General features: G+C 50.2%; 1 protein-coding gene across 2 annotated transcripts in view; it reads right to left on the reverse strand.

The window, feature by feature from the left end:
* Positions 1-17,534, reverse strand: part of LOC104479183 (phosphofurin acidic cluster sorting protein 1-like) — a 66,189-nt gene that overhangs the window by 7,307 nt on the left and 41,348 nt on the right. For both annotated transcript variants that reach the window (XM_086743512.1, XM_086743513.1), the window contains exons 2-9: positions 12,753-12,840; positions 7,112-7,201; positions 6,628-6,753; positions 6,275-6,437; positions 6,027-6,118; positions 4,922-5,002; positions 4,059-4,118; positions 3,500-3,651 (exon numbers count right to left, since the gene is read on the reverse strand). In XM_086743512.1, coding sequence (XP_086599638.1) covers positions 3,500-3,651; positions 4,059-4,118; positions 4,922-5,002; positions 6,027-6,118; positions 6,275-6,437; positions 6,628-6,753; positions 7,112-7,201; positions 12,753-12,840 — 852 coding nt within the window. The remainder of the gene's footprint in view (positions 1-3,499; positions 3,652-4,058; positions 4,119-4,921; positions 5,003-6,026; positions 6,119-6,274; positions 6,438-6,627; positions 6,754-7,111; positions 7,202-12,752; positions 12,841-17,534) is intronic.

A 17,534-nucleotide genomic window follows, 5' to 3' on the forward strand; every position in this document is an offset into this window, starting at 1 on the left:
GGGCTGACGTTTTGGTAAAGCTGCACAGTGCAACTCCAAGGTCCTATTCCCAAGTTGCAACGGTCAACACAGGAACTCCCTTGGGGCAGCACGACTGTCTCTGCCACCACAGTGTGAGCTTCCGCCTTTGTTTCCCCCTTTTCCACCCGTTATTTACTTGCCAAGGACCCCCTCACATCCCGTGGGCTGCTCAAAGACCAGTCTTTATGAAACAAGCAGGCTTTATCACTGGGTCTCACCTATCAGCTTTCCCAGCACCCTTGCAGCAACTGCAGCCCATCTGCAATGTGTGACTTTCCTGCAGGAGATGGGAGCCAGCTTCCCTCTAAGCTGTACGCATGCATTTGCTCACTAACTCCCAGGAAAAGTTTTCCCTGATTCTCCTGGTGTGCAGAAGGAGATACCAGGTCGCAGGTTTCCAGGGATGGCCACAAAGGTGTAGGATACAGAGCAATTCTTCTGTTAGGACTCTGCCAAGGTTTCCATTGTTTTCTATTGTTCTCATCTGGATCTATCTGCAGCTTTCTGCAGGACACCTACAGACCTCTGAACATCCTGGCTGCTCCTTTTACTTCCCTTTTAACACGTTTCCTCATTTGTATACAGCCCACTGTGCTGCCAGGCACAGCAGTGTTTGTCAGGTTCTTTGCTTTTACTGCTCCTACAAGCACATTTCATATCAGTAAACGATGGTCCTCACCACAGAGCAGCTCTTCAGCAGCAGTGTTTATACACTGATCAGAAGTCAAGGCTCGATTCTCCTGTCAATGGCTCTGTGACCAACTGCTTCACCACATGTTCATTTACCAAAGCTACAGGTTTAGAGTCGGCATTGTGCCCTGGTGGGACATTTTCTCCAGGTCACACAGGGATAAATTATGTCTCCTGTTATTAACATATTTCTGCTTCATCCTCCCCTCCAATCTCTGCTACAGGACCTCAGGCATTGTCACCACCCTGTACAGTCATTACGCTACACTTGCCTTTCCTCAGCCAGCTCTTTCAATCCGTACAGATTATGTTAATAACTTAAGAGTCAAACCAGAGAAATATGTACGTTTTCTAATAGAATCATAGAATGGTTTGGGTTGGAAGGGACCTTCAAAGGTCATCTAGTCCAACCCCCCTGCAAGGAACAGGGACGTCTCCAATCAGATCAGGTTGCTCAGAGCCCGGTCCAACCTGGCCTTGAATGTTTCCAGGGATGGGCCATCCACCACCTTATAATAATTCACCCCCTTCAGTCAACCTCTCTCCCACACTCCTCTGTACCATCTCAGTAATCCCACCAGAATGTGACGTACCCCTGGTGCCACTGGCACCTCAAAAAGCTATCTTCATCTCCTCCTTTTTCTTAGACCTTGGATGTGCCTTGATTGTATACACCTGCTCTGGCTTTCAACATTCCATTTAAATGGGGCTGTCTCTCCCTTCCCCACAGAAGCTGTGTCTGTTCCTGCCCTCTCTCACTTGCAATTCAGAAGCTTTCATCCCTAGAGGATGTGTTGCACTGAGCTTTTCTGCAATTCTCAGCTTTCCCTGCTCTGCAGTTTAAAGGCTCTCCTACAGGCATGACTGAGTCTGAGTCTCAGCAGGTTGAGATTTAGGTAAATCTCAGCCCTTCTGCACAGCCTCCTCCTGTCTTCAATGAATTAGCCCCCTCTTCCCCATCCATTTTCCCAGTCATCCATGGAGACATCTGCTCCTTCACCTCTAATCTTCAATCAAAGGCTCTGACTGTTGAGGTCTTACCTAACAGCCTCAGTTCTAGCTCCAGTTTTGCCCCAGTTCAGGAGTAGCCTACAGCTGTGTGGCCTCCCTGGCTGATCAAAATGATGGCTATCTGCTCCCAACACCACTTGCCCAATCCAGGGCACCAGCCAGTGCTCAGCCTTAAGGACTCCCTTAACGGCCTTGCTCCACAGAGATCTTCACAGCGTCTAGCAAAGCTGTCTATGACAACAAATAAATCCAACATGAGGATCACATCTTGAATTTACAGGCTGGGCTGGAAAGTCCTCACCAGCTGAGAAGGCTATGCAGGGCCTTGGAACCATGCAGTCTACACTAAAGACCTTGGCAGCCACCTCCCACATCTCCTTGGAAAAAGCAGAGACACAGTAATGGGAATTCAAGGGGATATACACTCAGCACTGCCAGAAAATGAGGCACTAGAGAAGAAGCTAGGGACACTTTGTGAACAGGCTGAAAAACAGCCCAGGGCCCAACAGGCCGTCCTACCAGAGACAGCAGCAAACACCCAAGGAAGAGTGTAACGGCAGGTGCAAGCACAAACCAGCACTTACTCTAGGATGCTCTCCCAGTGAGCAGATGTTTGCAAGTAGGCACTTGCAGAACCAGGGCAGGGTCTTATATTTAAATACTCTCAATAGACTTTACATAGTTTTACATACATACACCGTTATCTGACCACAAAAAGATCTTCCTTTTTCTCTCACAGCACCTTTGTTTCTTCAAAGCCTTTGACCATGTGAAACTCCTTTTGGAGTCCAAGCAGACCACCTAAGCAGCTCCCCCTTGCCCACATGCCTGCTGTCTCCTTCACAACGACTTTGTGGGTTTGTGGAAAACATCACTTCTGTCGTGTTCCTCTTTCTTCCCCAGTGTCCCATAGGTTCCTGAATCCAGCAGATTTAATTTCAAGCAGTTTGCCTGTGGCAGACCAAGTTTGCTACCCCTGCTAAGTACCTTCAGCAAGTATTCCAACTAATCCAAATTATATTTAAGTACCAAACTATAGAAACAGTAATGACAAGTAAGCACGGCTTGGCTAGAAGAGACCCAGTACACCGTGAGGCAGCCAAGTAGAAAGAAAAAAGAGGCAACTTTCTCACAAAAGAACAGCATAGAAACAGAACAGCCATGAGCAGAGAGGCCAGGTGAATGCAGTTCTTGTAGGAGAAAAGCCTAGTTTCACTGCATGGTCTACTGGAGACCTTCATGCCAAGTCAGCAGTGCTTGGCAGAGCAAGTCAAGCCACTGGGCGCCTGGGGAATGGGGTGAGGAACACCGCTGATGGTTGCTAGTCACACGTCTCCGCAAAGGGTGGGAACACAGCATGCAGATCTCACAGGGACACAAAGAACGGCCCAAGCAGTCACAAGATGCTCAAAAGACAGGCATGCTTCAGTGTGGAGAGCCCTGAGAAGGTGAGGACTCTCAGCAGAAAGATATGAGAGCTGGGAACAGCGGGGGCTTAGACCAAGTAGACTCTTCCAGCAGATCAGTAAGTGCCAGATGCTGGGCTGGCAGGAAATTAAATGAGACTAAACGTGAAGGAAGCCAGTTTTAATGGGCAGTTTTGAGTTTATTAAGCAGGATGTGCAAGTGAGGAGTTCAGTGGTGCCAACAGAAGAAGGTGATGGAAGTGGAGACAAGACAATGTCTACATCAGCCCAAGCAACCGAATAGTGTCAGAGGGTATTTCTCCAGGTTCCACAGTCTCTGCTGTCGGCCTGTGACTCCCTGCAACCCTTACCTCAGGGTGGGCTTGGGTGTGCTGTGCACACTCTCATTGTCCTCAATCTCCGGGCCGCTGTCACTGTTGTTGCACTCTTCCAGGCTGTCATAGAGCAAGCCCAGGTCTTCCTCCACCTCCTGGGTCTGGTCTACAGGGTCAGAGTCCAGGACCTGTGGGACCAAGCCCAGAGGGCAATGAAGAGACATAGAATCACCTGCATCCCAGGCCAGGCATGTACAAGCTCCCTCCCAGCCACAAAGCACACCACGGCACCGTTCCCACCTCAGAGAGCAAATCCAGGCTGTGGAAGAAGCAAGTGACACCTTTCTTCCCCTTGGCCCTCTCCCCAACAGAAAGGTGTTTTTGATTTGAGCACAAGGCTCAGAGCTAACTTCTTGAGGCAGAAGGCTTTGGAAAAGCTAAGGCCCAGTCTGTGCCATGTCTCACACCACCTTTGGCAACACCCCTGAGCGCCTGCAGCTCATGCCTTGTGCTCTCAGTGAGTGGGAACCAGCACTCTGACACCTACACATCTGCAGGAGACACTGCCAGGTGGGACAGCCTTCCCGCTTCTTACCTCCTCTGTCACTTTAAACCTCTTCAGCAAAGCCACAAATTTCTGCTTGAAGTTGGGTTGCTAAAACAAAGCAAGGCAAGAAAAAAGATCAGCAAAACTATCAAATCCTGTTCCAAGACGACTAGCACACAGGCCATGGTTGCTCTTTTTAACATGCCGTCAGCTCCTTTCTGGGTTCACAGGCCCAAGGTCAGCTATGATCTCCCTTGCTCTTTGAATTTGCTGTAGGATTTGGACTAAATCTGGACTCCACAAGAAGCTGCTCTATCTGGGCATGAGGGAGGGTGCAAGGACTCAGACTCTCTCTGCTACAGGCTGGAATAGCACTTTCTCTCCATTTAAATCCCCTTTCTCCCCAGACCATCTGGTTGAGGAATGCTGCTTTCCAGCAAGAAAAGATGGGGAACAAACTCAGGAGGAAGGTGCCCAGGGACTTGCAGGGCTGAAGCAGATGAGGATGAGGAGATACTTGGACAGCAGGGGGCTGGCAGGGCAGATCCCTGCTTCTGCTGACAGGCAGAGGAGCTGCTAATGGTTCCCCCCTCCTTGCACCAACCTTCCCTGTCCTTGGGGAGGAAAAGAGACCATGTCACAGCAGCAAGTCAAAACTGTGTTGCGCACAGATAATCACTGATACAAAGCCAGGCTAAACACAGTACAGTCTGTGAGCTGGGGTACAGCTCTGAGCAGCAAGCTAACTCATTAATGGCAAGAAGTTTGCCCATTCTTCTCAGACCCAAGGGTCCTCTCCTCTGCTCTGCACCAGTGCCAGCATTCCTCCCAAACCCCCCTCTCTCCCTGCAGGGAGGGGAGGAAGTGACTCCCTTCCATCCCTTTGATCATGTTGTAAATGCTGATGTTACTCTGGACATTGATGTGGTTCGGATCATTTTCCTCCTAGCCTTCTTGGTTTTCCTCAAGTCATCCTCTTCGTCAAACAGATCCTGCAGGCAAAAGGTCACAGAACATCAGAACAACTCAGAGTGCAGGGAGAAGCATCTCCTACAAGTTCCCCAGCCTCATGCTTGCGCTCATTTTGAAAAGCTGTGGTCCGCTCTGCTCCTAGAGTCTTGCTTCTCACTTCTCCCACCTCTCTCCATGCAGCTCCTTCTCTCTCCTTAGCACTGTCCCCCAGTAGATCTTCTTCCCTAGCGCCTTTGCCCTCAGGCCCCTCCAGAGGGACACGCACCAGCAAGATTCAGAGGAGAGACAGCAGCTTTCTGCAACAGTCCTTGTTACAACCTAAAACTCTTCTCTCTGCACTCACCAGTCTCCCTGTGACCCATGTGTCACCCCTGCTCTTCCCTCCCCAGAGCCAGCTCAGAGGGCGCAGCACCTGAGCTCACAAAAAGTGTTCTTCCAGGGATCAGCCTCAACAATACACACAGCTCCCAGGAACAAGGGGTCTTGATGTGTTAATGCAGCACAATGGGACAAGTAACCCGAATAGGGGTTTGTCACTGTGCCTGATCAACACGCTACCACAAGTCTTTTTTGGCCTCAAGTGTAGGCACCACAACAAGAGGAGAGCAAACAGCAGTGGCACAGCTCATCACAGGGCTGGGTCTGCCACCTATGACCATTTTCAGACCCAGACTGTACTTCTTCCTAAAAGCTCTGTTCTCTCTCAGAGAGAGGCTAGCCTCTGGCCTGTTACCACAGGGAGACGGGAGAGAATTGTGGTGCGAAGCGGAGGGGACTCAGCAAGGGTTTTATGCTGCAGATCAGACAGCTCCAAGGACAAATGGGTGAGACCTATGGCCCTCCAAAGTCCCTTGGCCCACCATGGACAGGACAGCAGCCCACAGCTCTTCCTGCTGTCAGGTATTGTGGCTCTCTGCCCTCTGAAACCGTAACAAATGTTTACAAGGGAGATGAGAGGACTCAGAGTGATCAAGATCCTCAAACCCTGACTCTCACCCCAGAAATGGGACCAGAACTTAAGCCGCCCTGCCAGGCCTCCCTTACCTGACCCTGCACAGCATCATCGCTGGCTTCCTGCTCTGAGGAGAAGCTGTCATCCTCTTCTTCAGAGTAATTATCAATGTCTGGGGAGCGATCTGAAAGCAGACAGCACATATGCCACAGCTAAGCATGACTCCTGTCATGGCTCCAGTGAGATGAGAGGTACTGCTGGCAGCTGCTTGGGGACGCACTCCGTCACCCATGTCCTGTCCCAAACGCTTGCCTTAGGTCTGTGACAAGTGCTAACACACCTGAAGCTTTGATTTTAGGGCCTGAGGGGACGCTTGCATCCTCATGGTCAATGGGCTGACTGGACAAAGAGTAGATGCTGATTTCAGCCACTCGGATGTTCACATCCTTCATGTTGCTGTGGAGGCTCAGAAGCTGCCCGCCATCTGTCGGGTGCTGCATCACCTAGGCAGACAAACAAGACCCCTGCCAGGGTGACACAATGGCAGCTGGAAGCCCGCTCCCTCTGTCTTATAGCTAGTCAACAAGCCAGAGAACTCACAGCACCGAGCGCCTGCCAGCCAGCCCAGCCCCCTTCCCAGCGCTGGCACAGGGAGGCCATGCAAAGCTCCCCTCTGTTGCAAGCACGCTGTACCTCGGCCATGTTAATGATGCCCACTGCAAGGGTCTTGTAGCCCAGGATCGTGCGGTTCTTGTATCTCTTCCTCCGCTGCAGCATGATCTGCAGTTTGTTGCCATCTCTCTTGAGGAAGTGTGGGTACTGGGGAAGGGAAGCACAGGGAAGATGGCAGCATGAGGGCAGGGCTCAGCGTGACACACAAGTAGAAAACTCTTCCCTGCAGGATCTGACCTGCTGAGCTTTGAGGTGCCCCTCAAAGGCCACCTGCACTCCACATCATCCTCCAAATCCACATTGCCCAGCAAAACAACCCCTGGAGCAATGGAGCAGCTGGCCAGCAGCAGCAATCTGTGCTGTTATGATCTGAGCATGGGCAACCACAGGAAGCCCCTCCTCAGAGGTTGCCCCCTTCACACTGAGCCTCCAAAGCTGTACTTGCTGAAAAATGCCAGGTAAGGGGAGCACCAGGGAGCCCAGGGGACCAGGCAGCACAAGGTACCTGCAGTGAGAAGGTCAGCTCCAGCTCGGTCTCCATCAGGCCGCCAGGTGGGAGGACGTATTCATTCGATCTCAGGACTCGCTTTGAACCCTACAACAAGATTGGTAGATGCACACAGCTAAGCTGGAGCATCTTGGCCACAGACTCCACTGCACCACACACACAAGCCAATGGTGTTCACAGTCCACAAGGAAAGAGATAGTGCAAGTGTTGTGTTGCACCTCACAGACCCCGCTTCATACACCAATCAACGCTTCGCAAAAGCCTGCAGTTTCTCCTGAGCTGCCAAAGGCCCCTTCTCCTTGCCCACTTGCCAGGGAACACTTGCTCTTCCCAAGCCTGCTGTGCCTAATCTGGCTCCTTGCACCCAGAGCCCACCAGACACTGTGGAGGGGACACTGCTAAAGCCAGAGGGAAGCATGCGCACAGCAGCAGGGGAAGGAAAGGGTCCCAAGACACTGCCTAGCCCAGAAAGGGACAGGTCCTGGAGCACACCTCTGCCCCTCAGCAGACAGACCCAGTGCAGACCCCCGTGCAAGCACAGCTGGCAGGATGGTTCTGCTGGGACCAAGGCAGGATGTCCCAGGGGAACAGGGGTCCCCTTGCTTGCTCAGTTTCTCTCTCACAAAACTCCTCTTAGTCTTTTCCTCGGGTAACAATACTTCTCTCTTCACATATACAAATGTTTTTTTTTTTCCCCAGAAGCACAGTGAGAGAGGCACTCTAACAACGGGACAACTCAAACTCTTTACTTCTGTCCTATCTAGACTGTCTCTACGGCTTGGCTGCTGACAGAGACACTGAATGGGGATGAAAAATGCCATCTGCGTGTACCACGTGGTCTTGGTCACAAGATGGCACAACTCACGGACCCCCCAAAAGGCCCATGCCCACTGGCTGTTCCCTGCAGGGCTGTGGGACCAGCTTCAAGCATAAAATAGCCGCCCATGGTGGTTCCTCGCTCTCTCCTGCCTCCCTGAAAGCAGACAGCAAGCACTTGGGACACGGGGTAGAAAAAGGGCTAGACATTGTACTGCAAATGCGTGAGATGCAGTCCTCTCAGCAATGTTAACCTACTACCCAAAGCTCAAGTTCAGCCTGCAAGGTATGCTAGGTTTCATGAAATGGTTGGCACTCCCATATCCAGTAGGAAACACTGATCACCTTCAGAAGCAAATCACAACCCAGCAAAAACTGGCATTGCTCTAATTAAACAGATTAGAAACTAGCACCCGAGGGCTACTACCTGTCTATCAGTAACAGGGAGTTAAGAACAATTTGGGATTTCTAGTAACCTTGACACAAACCTCATGAGGTTCAATAAAGGCAAAAGCAAAGTCCTTCCCAAGGACAACTTTGCTGCCTGGGAAGAACCCCAGGCAGCAGGATAGGCTCAGCATGAAGGGACAGGGGGGATCCTGGGGGACATGAAGGTACCCCTACATAAGCAGTATGCCCTATTGTAGCAATGACACCAGTCTCAGCCTCAGTAAATGGGCAGGCAGAGAAAAGGGATTCCTTCCCTATATTCAGCACTGGTCACACCACAACTGGATTCCAGAGACAGTTTGGGCTCCCCACTACAAAACTGACATTGACAGACTGGAGCAAGTCCAGCAGAAGACATCAGGATGGTCAGGGGTTGGAGTACAGGACATCCAAGGAGAGGCTGAGTGAGCTGGGTTTGTTCAGCTGGAAAAAGAGAGGTGGAGGGTACTTTACTGCTGCCTACAGACACTTAGCAGGAGGGTGCAGAGAAGACAGAACTGAACTCTTCTCAGAGGCGCACAGGGACAGAGCGAGAGGCAATGTGGATGAGCTGGAACATGGAAAATTACTATTAGATATTGGGATTTTTTTTTTTCCTCTATGAGTGCAGTCAAACCTTGGTACAGGACATAGAAAGACTGAGGATTCTCCATCCCTAAAGAAATTCAAACCTTAACTGGCACAGCCTTGAGCACCTGATGTAGCTCAGCTGTTCTGCAATTTGAACAATGTCAGGGAAGATCAATTTCTCAGCAGTTGAGCATCACAATCAGTACTATAGGAAAATTTAATATCAGACTGTTACAGTGAAGATCACAGATGACAGACTGTCAAGGAAGTGAGAAGCAACAGGGAGAGGCTGCGGTCACAGATTTTCACTACCTAAATAGACTGAAAACATACAAGAGGCACATGATGCCCAGGTCCTGATAGGTCTCGTTTAAAACACAGGGTTGAGGCCAGAAGAGCATACCAAACCTGGAAAAGGAGAGAGAACTAACAAAGATGGGACACCAGGCCAAGGCGGACAATAAAGCACTACCCAGAATTCAAGCTAAAGGTGCATTTTCGGAGAGAATAGCCCATTAAATATCATCAGCAAATTTAGTTATTTAGAGGGTAGCTGGGATTCTTCAGTCAGGACGGGAAAATCCTACAAGTGGTTGCAAAAAAATTAGAAATGTTTTTAGAAGATTTCTAATTAGAAGCATGAGTGAGGTGTAGACAGAAAACTCTGCATGTACCTTCCACAGATAGCAGGAAGGAGCGAAAAATCCAAGTAGGGAGGGGAGCAGGGAGGCCTGGCAGAGGCAAACAAGCTTCTCAGCCTGGCTGATTTTGTAGCACACATTTCAGTCCACTACGTAGGGGCTGCCAGCATCATCCCTCTACAGCAGCACCCAAGGGTTCAACCTGAGTCACCAGCCACATCCTGCAAGCAGCTGCAGGAGGATCTGCATCCCTCCCACAGCACCTGTCACAGGAGCTGAAAGTTCTGGGAGCGTTGTGGCTTGTTTTCTTCTTTCTTTGATTGTTTCCTCTACCCACGGCTCAAGACTGGGTGTTTCTGAATTATAGTAAGTCTCTCTGCTGAGAGGGAGCACCACATTTACCTTCACATCATAATCAGTTATGATACCAAGACAGATATCTGCACCTTTATGGAGCTGAGCCAGGCACATCTGAATCTCCTAGTGCCATGCTGAACAATACACAGAAGGAAATGCTCTATGACACCTCCAGTCTGTTAAAACAAATCATGAGTAATAAAGGTTTAAAAACCACCCAAGTGATATGAGAGTAAGTCCCCTTTTTTGCAGTAATTCAGACTTTATCTCACTGGAAGCCACTGAATATTAAATATTCAAATCACCTCTGGGAGATGGGTATGTTCTACAGACAATGAAAGCTCCCTTAGAGATTGACAGAGGTCTTTTCAGACGAAGGAGCAGATAACAGCACATGCCACACTTGGAAGCTGTCTTTTAAGACCAGAAGGGCATGACCACTGTGAGAAGGAGATCAGATATTCTAGATAGGCTTACAGTATCCTTTTGGTCATGTACACTCATTGAGCAGACTGACTCCAGTGCTGGGGCTGTTGTCTTCGTGCCGTGCCGGCCCCACTCAGGCAGGGTCAGAGCTTTGTTTCCATGTAACCTGCCTTTCAGAGCAGCAACTTCCTGACAGGCAACTTCCTTAACCCAATAGAACTACTACTGAAATGAGAGAAAACATAGCTCCCCTTTCTACTTGTCCCCAGCTGTCCCCTTGGGAACTTGCAGGTCCTCCGCAAATTACACGAATCATCTCCATCCAAAAGATGGAGATGGCAGTGCTCACTGGGCAGCCTTCAAACAGCTTCTTGCTAGCGTGACTCATCTGTTACCTAGGAGAGAAGCAGGAGGGAGATGGATCCATCTGAGTCGACTCTGTAGGCAGGCTGCACTGAAGCTGCCTACAGTTTCCGTCTGCCTTCCAGAAAAGCTCAGCAGTCCCCAACCCTGCCAAAGCGACTGGCCTGGTAGGTGGAAGCAGCTTGAGGAGGCAAACAATACACCCCATTCCCACAAAGAGGGTCGAGCCACAGCGTAATGTGGGCAGAAGCCATTCTCCTCCAGTTTCCTTCAGCTTTGCAGGAAGCCTACACCAGTGTGCAGCCATGGGTATGTGGCCACGCAGAGAGGTGACCATGTTTAGATTAAGACCTTGAATGCAGCCTCTGTCCCCTGGCAGGGAAAGGAGCCCTGCAGTAAAGAGTCCCTGGGGCTTCAGACAGTCACTGGTGAGGCCTCCTAATTTCTTTGGCCAACAGGGTGCAAGGCTGGCCTGTGGCAGGGATAGGGGTGATCTGTTTGAAAGAGCTGGAGTCCTACTGTGCAGCCTCTTCCACAGTCTCACATTTGCACCGCATGAGAGAGGGGGCAGCTGAGGACACACATGCTCAGCACATGGCAGCCCCAAAATAAGTGGGGTGCATGGGAGCCCAAGGTTCCTCAGTCCACAGAAGCACAGACAGCTTGGGTCAACAGTGCAGGACACAAAAGGAGTGAGGGACCAGCCTAGCTCTCCCAGCCGCGTGGGACCCACAGCCCCCAGCTGGCTCCCAGCCTCCCAGTCCTGTGTTGCTGGCACCTGTGGCCCAGCATTGCTCCCACATTTCCAGGGTCCAGGCAGCTCTCTCCTGCCCAAGTTGTTCCCTTGCTAAAGCCTGCACCAAAGGGGCACAGGTCTTGGGGCTAAAAGCCCAGTGCTTTCGCTCTCCTGAAAGGTACCACACACAGAGTGATGGAAAGGCCAGCAAGGTGGGACACTGACCAATGGTGTGTGGACCACAGCTTCCTCCTGCTGTCCTCAGTCCAGGCCCTGGGTTTCACACATTTCGCTTTCAGTTCCTTCTGCGCAAGCGAATCAGGTCTGCCATGAAAGCAAACCCCGGCTCCCAGAGCTCGACTAATACTGCAGCTTCCAGCACTAATCCAGGATTTAGATCCTAATGTGTGCGGCACAAAGAGCTCTGTGGGAGTGCAAAGCTGCTGAGCTCCTGCCCCACAGTGCTTTCAATGGGATCAGCAGCTTTTCTGCCAGGTGACAAGAACGAAGGAAGGACACCAGCATCCCAGCTGGGTTAGAGGAGCTGTGGCGAGGACAGCATACTCTAGAGGCATCTTGCTTCCATGCTGTCCTTTGGCAGGCGGAAAGGATGTGCCTGCACCCACAGGGGCTCATCTCTTCACCACCAGCTGCAGAGAGGGAGGGGGAAGGATTGCACATACCAGGATGGGGGCAAATTCCCCCTCCCCTTGGTGACAAAGATCCTCTCTCTTCCCCTCTGCCTGCTTCAGAGCAGAGGCACCAGGACTAGCAGGGATGCACTGAGAAAGGGAGGGGACAGCAAAGGCAGCAGTGAGATCACACACGGTGCAAATGTCAGCAGGAGTCATGCACAGAGCCGCTGATCCCTTGTGCCCTTCCTGTCCCACCCTTCACTCCCCAGAGGGGGGATCCAGATGGAGGACACTGCCAGAAACCACCCAGTGCTGAGCCTGTCTAAAAGGTTGGGAATGGTGGGGTAGGGGATGCCAAACTCTGAACAGCAGCTTGAGAGGAGGGCCTTGGCTGAGGCAAGCAGGGAAGCAAGACACACTCGGGCCTTATCAAATTCATCCCTGACACAAACCAGCACCAGGCAGCTTGCTGCTGTCTCTGGGGCATCATTCCCACCTGCCTGAGAGACAAAATCTCCCCAGAGGTGCTCACAGAGACAGAAGCAAGAGGTTGGCACAAAGCAAGGGACATGCAGACCAGCACTTCACAGAGGGCACAAGGATGAGCTTCCTGCCATCAGGCAGAAGCAAGGAGAGGAGCCTACCTGAATCTTCACAGCGATAAGCACAGAGCTCAGCTCTTTATCCAGCTCTTTCAGCACCGTGAGTTTCTTCAGGCGCAGACTGCAGAGCCTATAAGACAGAGAGAATGGGACACATTCAGGCACCACCATCCCTGGAGCCCTGCCACATGGTACCCGGTGCTCGGAAGGCAGCCTGGATGCTTGGCCCAGCCGCAGGCACAAGCTTGGCCGAGGAACACTGGCGTTCACATGCCACCGAGACAGCCCATTGGGGAAAAAAGGAAAGAAGGAAAATTAACAGAGCTAAAGCAGGCTTAAGGGATTAGCATGCGACAGGAAGTCCAACAGCAGGCCATGTGGTAAAGAGATCCCTTCCCAAGTAGGGCTGTTGCCAGCTCTGCTTAAATCTACCTTGGCCACAGTGCTGTTTATTTATAAACCAGAGTACTTAAATCCACTCTTATCCTGGACTTAGTTAAGGCAAATGTGCCCATGCAGACATCACAACTCAGCTCTTCTTTAGCACAGTAGCACACGGAGCTGACTTGGGAAGCTGGGAGGCAGCAGCCCCGCAGGAAGCCTCATACAGCAGAGCCATCCTGACAATGCAAAATCTTCAGGACTCAGCATGGTAAGTGGAACTTCCAGGAAAAACCCACGAAGGAGCCTGAGGCTGAGTGAGAAGACCTACTTTTGCTGCTCAAAGGAGTAGTCTGTGCCTGTGAGACAGCCAGCCACCCCAAACTCCTGCCTAAGAGCCTGCAGCAGGACTCCCATGGAGACTACTTGCAAGGAACTATGAGTCTGGGAGCACAGGCCAGCTACATTTTTACAACAAGCAACACCAACATGTTTTGCAAGCTAGCCTCTCTGCTCCATGCTCAATGTCTGCATTGCTGCAGCCAGTGGTACCCAGGACTTTTGTGGATACCAGTGTGCTGTGCCTGATATTTAAGGCCACCCTTCCTGGAGAACAGATGGCCTGCTACCAGATACTTTCCTGTCTGACACACTGTGCTATCAGAGGCTGAATCTATTCCCCCTTGCTTTTCTTTTTTTTTTTTTTAAAGAATGAAAAAACCTGCTCTTGCTATGCTAACATACAGCAACAGGATAGAACAGCCCAGAGGTGGGACGATACTGAAAGGGAAGGACAGACAGCTGTACTGCAGGACAGGTTTAGGGCTTATAGGGAGCACTCACCTCCTATCACACCCCTGCTCTCCCTGCTAAAATTATTTTAGCCTGTGCAGAAAGTTTGCTGGACTGTGACTGCAACCCTGCTGTTCTGTCCTTTGATGCTGGATAGCATGATGTGGTGGAGACCAGAAGTCAAGAAGCTGGGAGCGCAGGCAAGCTCTGCCCGCCTCTTTGCCAGACGGCCCGGATTCCTTCAGCCAAAGCTCACGGCTATAGCCCCTCAAGCCCTCGTACCCTGTGTACCCCAGCACGCAATCAGTGATCCCATCTCTGTCCACCCTTCCCCTCTGAATCTCTGCTTATAGGAAGGGAGAAATCTTATCATCTAGGGCAGGCTTCCTGCTCCCCAGAAATATTTAGGGAAGGTTAGGAATGAGCTGCGGGGAGTGTGGCCAAAGACAAGGAGGCCACCTCTAGGGCAGGGAGGGCAGGACTGAGTGCTAACCAGAAAGACGAGGTACAGCAACTACACCAGATGTACTAAGGAAAAGTTTGCAAAGAGGCTAAGCTTTGCTAACGTCACCACTAACCAGTGCTAACTTTGGCTGTCCCTAGTCCCTAGACAAGCCACAGAGAGGAATGAAGCTTGAATGTGTAAGCCAAGGACAAAACATCTACTCAAATTTTCCACAGAAGCATTTATCTAGTCATAATAGTTACCTGCATGGAAAAGTTATCCTTGAAAGAGTAAAACTTCCATAAGGATATATCCAGTCTTAATTTGAGGATATTGAAAGATTATAATTCTACCTGGCAGTTGTCCTCATAAAAACACTCCTGATCCAAACTAGTCCCCTCATTAGCCACTCTCCACGCTCCTCTCTGAGGCATGCTCCCTATCCAAACTGGTCCACTCATTAGCTCTTCCTGCTCCTCTCTGAGGCACTCAGGAGACCCATCAGTACCTGGTATTTTTCCTCAGGGAAGAGAACGTGCAAACTGATCAGCTCTGCCCACTTGGGCAGCTCTTTTATCTCCGATACGGCACTTTAAAGCTTCTTTCTTCTCTTTCTTCCTCTCTCCAGTTTTCAAGATCTGTTTTACACAGTGGGAGATCCTGTACTCTGCCCCTGGTCCTTCCTGTACCATGTGCAGGAAGGTGGTTACCCCCATGCCACCTGCTTGCAGCACTAATAGATCTTACTAGCTCAGGTACAGCTTGTACCCTGCAACTCCAGCTGGTTCTCAAAACAGGGCTTTCTGAAATACTACTATCCACCCCACAGGGACTGGTATCCATGTTCTGCAGTCTAGGTGTACTTATGTGCAGCACAAGAGCACACAATTTTTAACAGGGTGCTCCTTACAGCTTGGCTGTCCCTGATGACCCTCTTCTGATCTGTTACTTAACCAATCCCTGCATCGCCCAGATCTGTGTGACCGCTAGCTGTTCAGCACCAGTACTGGACAGCAGTGGGTCTCATGCTAATCCGTGCGGATCTCTATAGGACAGGATCTACCCACAGTGATCCGAACAGTATGCCTCTCCGAACACTTCAGCTAAATTCCATGGTAACTACCCCATCGTCTTGCCCAGAACGGATCACTGTGTGATCTCCCCAAGTCACTGAACTTTTTGTTAGACAAGTTATAAATCTGGGTAAGTTATAAATCTGGGTCTACTTGCTCATACTAAGCAGAGTAAGTAGCAACTGCTCCTGAGCTGTGGAACTACTACTACTATATCGAGCTGTGGTAAACCTGACTGTGTAGCACTCAGACAGCAACAGTGACTGACAGCAAGAAGGAAAAGGAGCTCCAGCAAAACAGTCTGACAGTCTCCTGGAACTCCAGTACTCCTACACTCCACTCCTGGTCATTTACTGGTGAGAGAAACTCACCATTTCCTGGTATTGTCTTAAAAAGTGCTGCCTTCTTTCCATCACTATCTGGGATGGTCAGTCAGACAAAAATCCCCTTTCTGATCATGGCTTTTTAAACATGCAACAAAATAAAGCAGTTTCTGCTCTTCACTCACGCTGCTCTATCTCCTTATGCAACCTGGTACCAAGCAGGAGCACACACCCCACCAATGCTGCTGGCCGAGGAGGTGACAAACATGGAGGTACACATACACATATTCACACACCCATCACTGCCACCACCCCCAGCTAAGATGACGGTAAAGAAAAGGAGCACACACACATACATGTGCATCCCAACAGCATCACCCTTGCCTAAGGAGCGTGCGCATGTGTGCACCGACACACGTGCACACAGACACACACTTGCACTCACCTTAGCTCATCAAGCACTGACTTTCGAAGTTGGGATTCTGAACCGCAAGCAATTACATCAAAATAAGATGGGGGGGGGCGGGGAGAGGGAGAAAGGAACAAACCCAGGAACTCACAGAGTTAACTGTCTGACAGCATTAAAACCTCATATATGAAATTTTCTAGAGTATGTTCTTAGACACTGAAGTCATACTTCAAAAACACTCCAAAGCATCATCCTAGGCACATTTTTCCCTTTTTTTTTCTGCTCCTGGTTGCAGCTTCCCAGTCATTTCCTTCCTCTCTAGTTAAATGACAAATTTGGAGTTTTTCCCCTGAAGTCTGATGGAACACTCATAACACTGTCACCAACTTGGCCTGTGAGTTCATCTTGAAAATCAAAGCTCCTGTAACACCTGTGTTTTGTGAAATTCAGTGCCAGTAGCAAAGCGCTGGCTCCAGCTATGGTTTGCAAATTCATCCAATCTCCTGTCCCAACAGGCAACTGCTGCTCACAGATGACAGACACAACGGCCAGTTTTACCAATGCATTTCAAAGCCAATGTTTCAGCGAGTGCCACACACCTCTAAAGCCCCTGATGCAAGGGGAATACAAGCCACAGGTACAGTTCCTAAGACTGGTACAGAGGAAAGGAAAATGGAATTAAAATACATCTCTGCACAGTATAGGAGGAGCACATTGAGCCTGTGCTTTGCCTGTAAGCCTGAGAGCAACTAATAAGGAGAGGAAAACAATTTTGATCTACCTATGCCCTCAGCAAAAATATCTGGAGGAACATCATACACAGTTGGGGAGCAGCAGCTTCAGAATCATCCTGCAAAACTGGAGCTGCACAACTACACAAAACTTATCTACAAACTGTCAGAGGTGCCTGGCAGAGAAGCAGCTTAAGCTCTCTGGAAACAAGGAACCTCAGATATCTCTTTTTGCACAGGACACAGGCAGTGAGGAGGCACAGGTGCTGAGGAACACTTCTGCTGGGATCATACATGGAAGCTAAAGGCGAGAGCACAAAGCCAGGTGGCAGCGAGGGCTCTTTGAATGGTACATCTGGCCTCTAACGGGATACAAAATCTTAATAGCAGGTCTCACACTCCTTTTCTGCAGACATAGTACATTTTTTTTTTTCTCCTGGCACTCTGGGCTGTTCAGTGCTTGGCTTACTGACCACTGGTGAGTGGCAGCTCATTCTCTTGGCAGGATTATTTTCCTGAACATTTGCATGGATTTCTTCAAGTGGCAGCAGCCAGGCACATCCACCTTTCCCAGCACTGGTCCTCTACCCATCCTTGTCAACACTACCTCCCTTATTAGATGCACAGTCATGGGCTAAGCCTTCCATAGCAGCAGTTTTTCAATATTTTT

The sequence above is a fragment of the Chlamydotis macqueenii genome, chromosome 3 (genome assembly GCF_036417535.1).
Source record: "Chlamydotis macqueenii isolate bChlMac1 chromosome 3, bChlMac1.mat, whole genome shotgun sequence".
Classification (NCBI taxonomy): Eukaryota; Metazoa; Chordata; class Aves; order Otidiformes; family Otididae; genus Chlamydotis; species Chlamydotis macqueenii.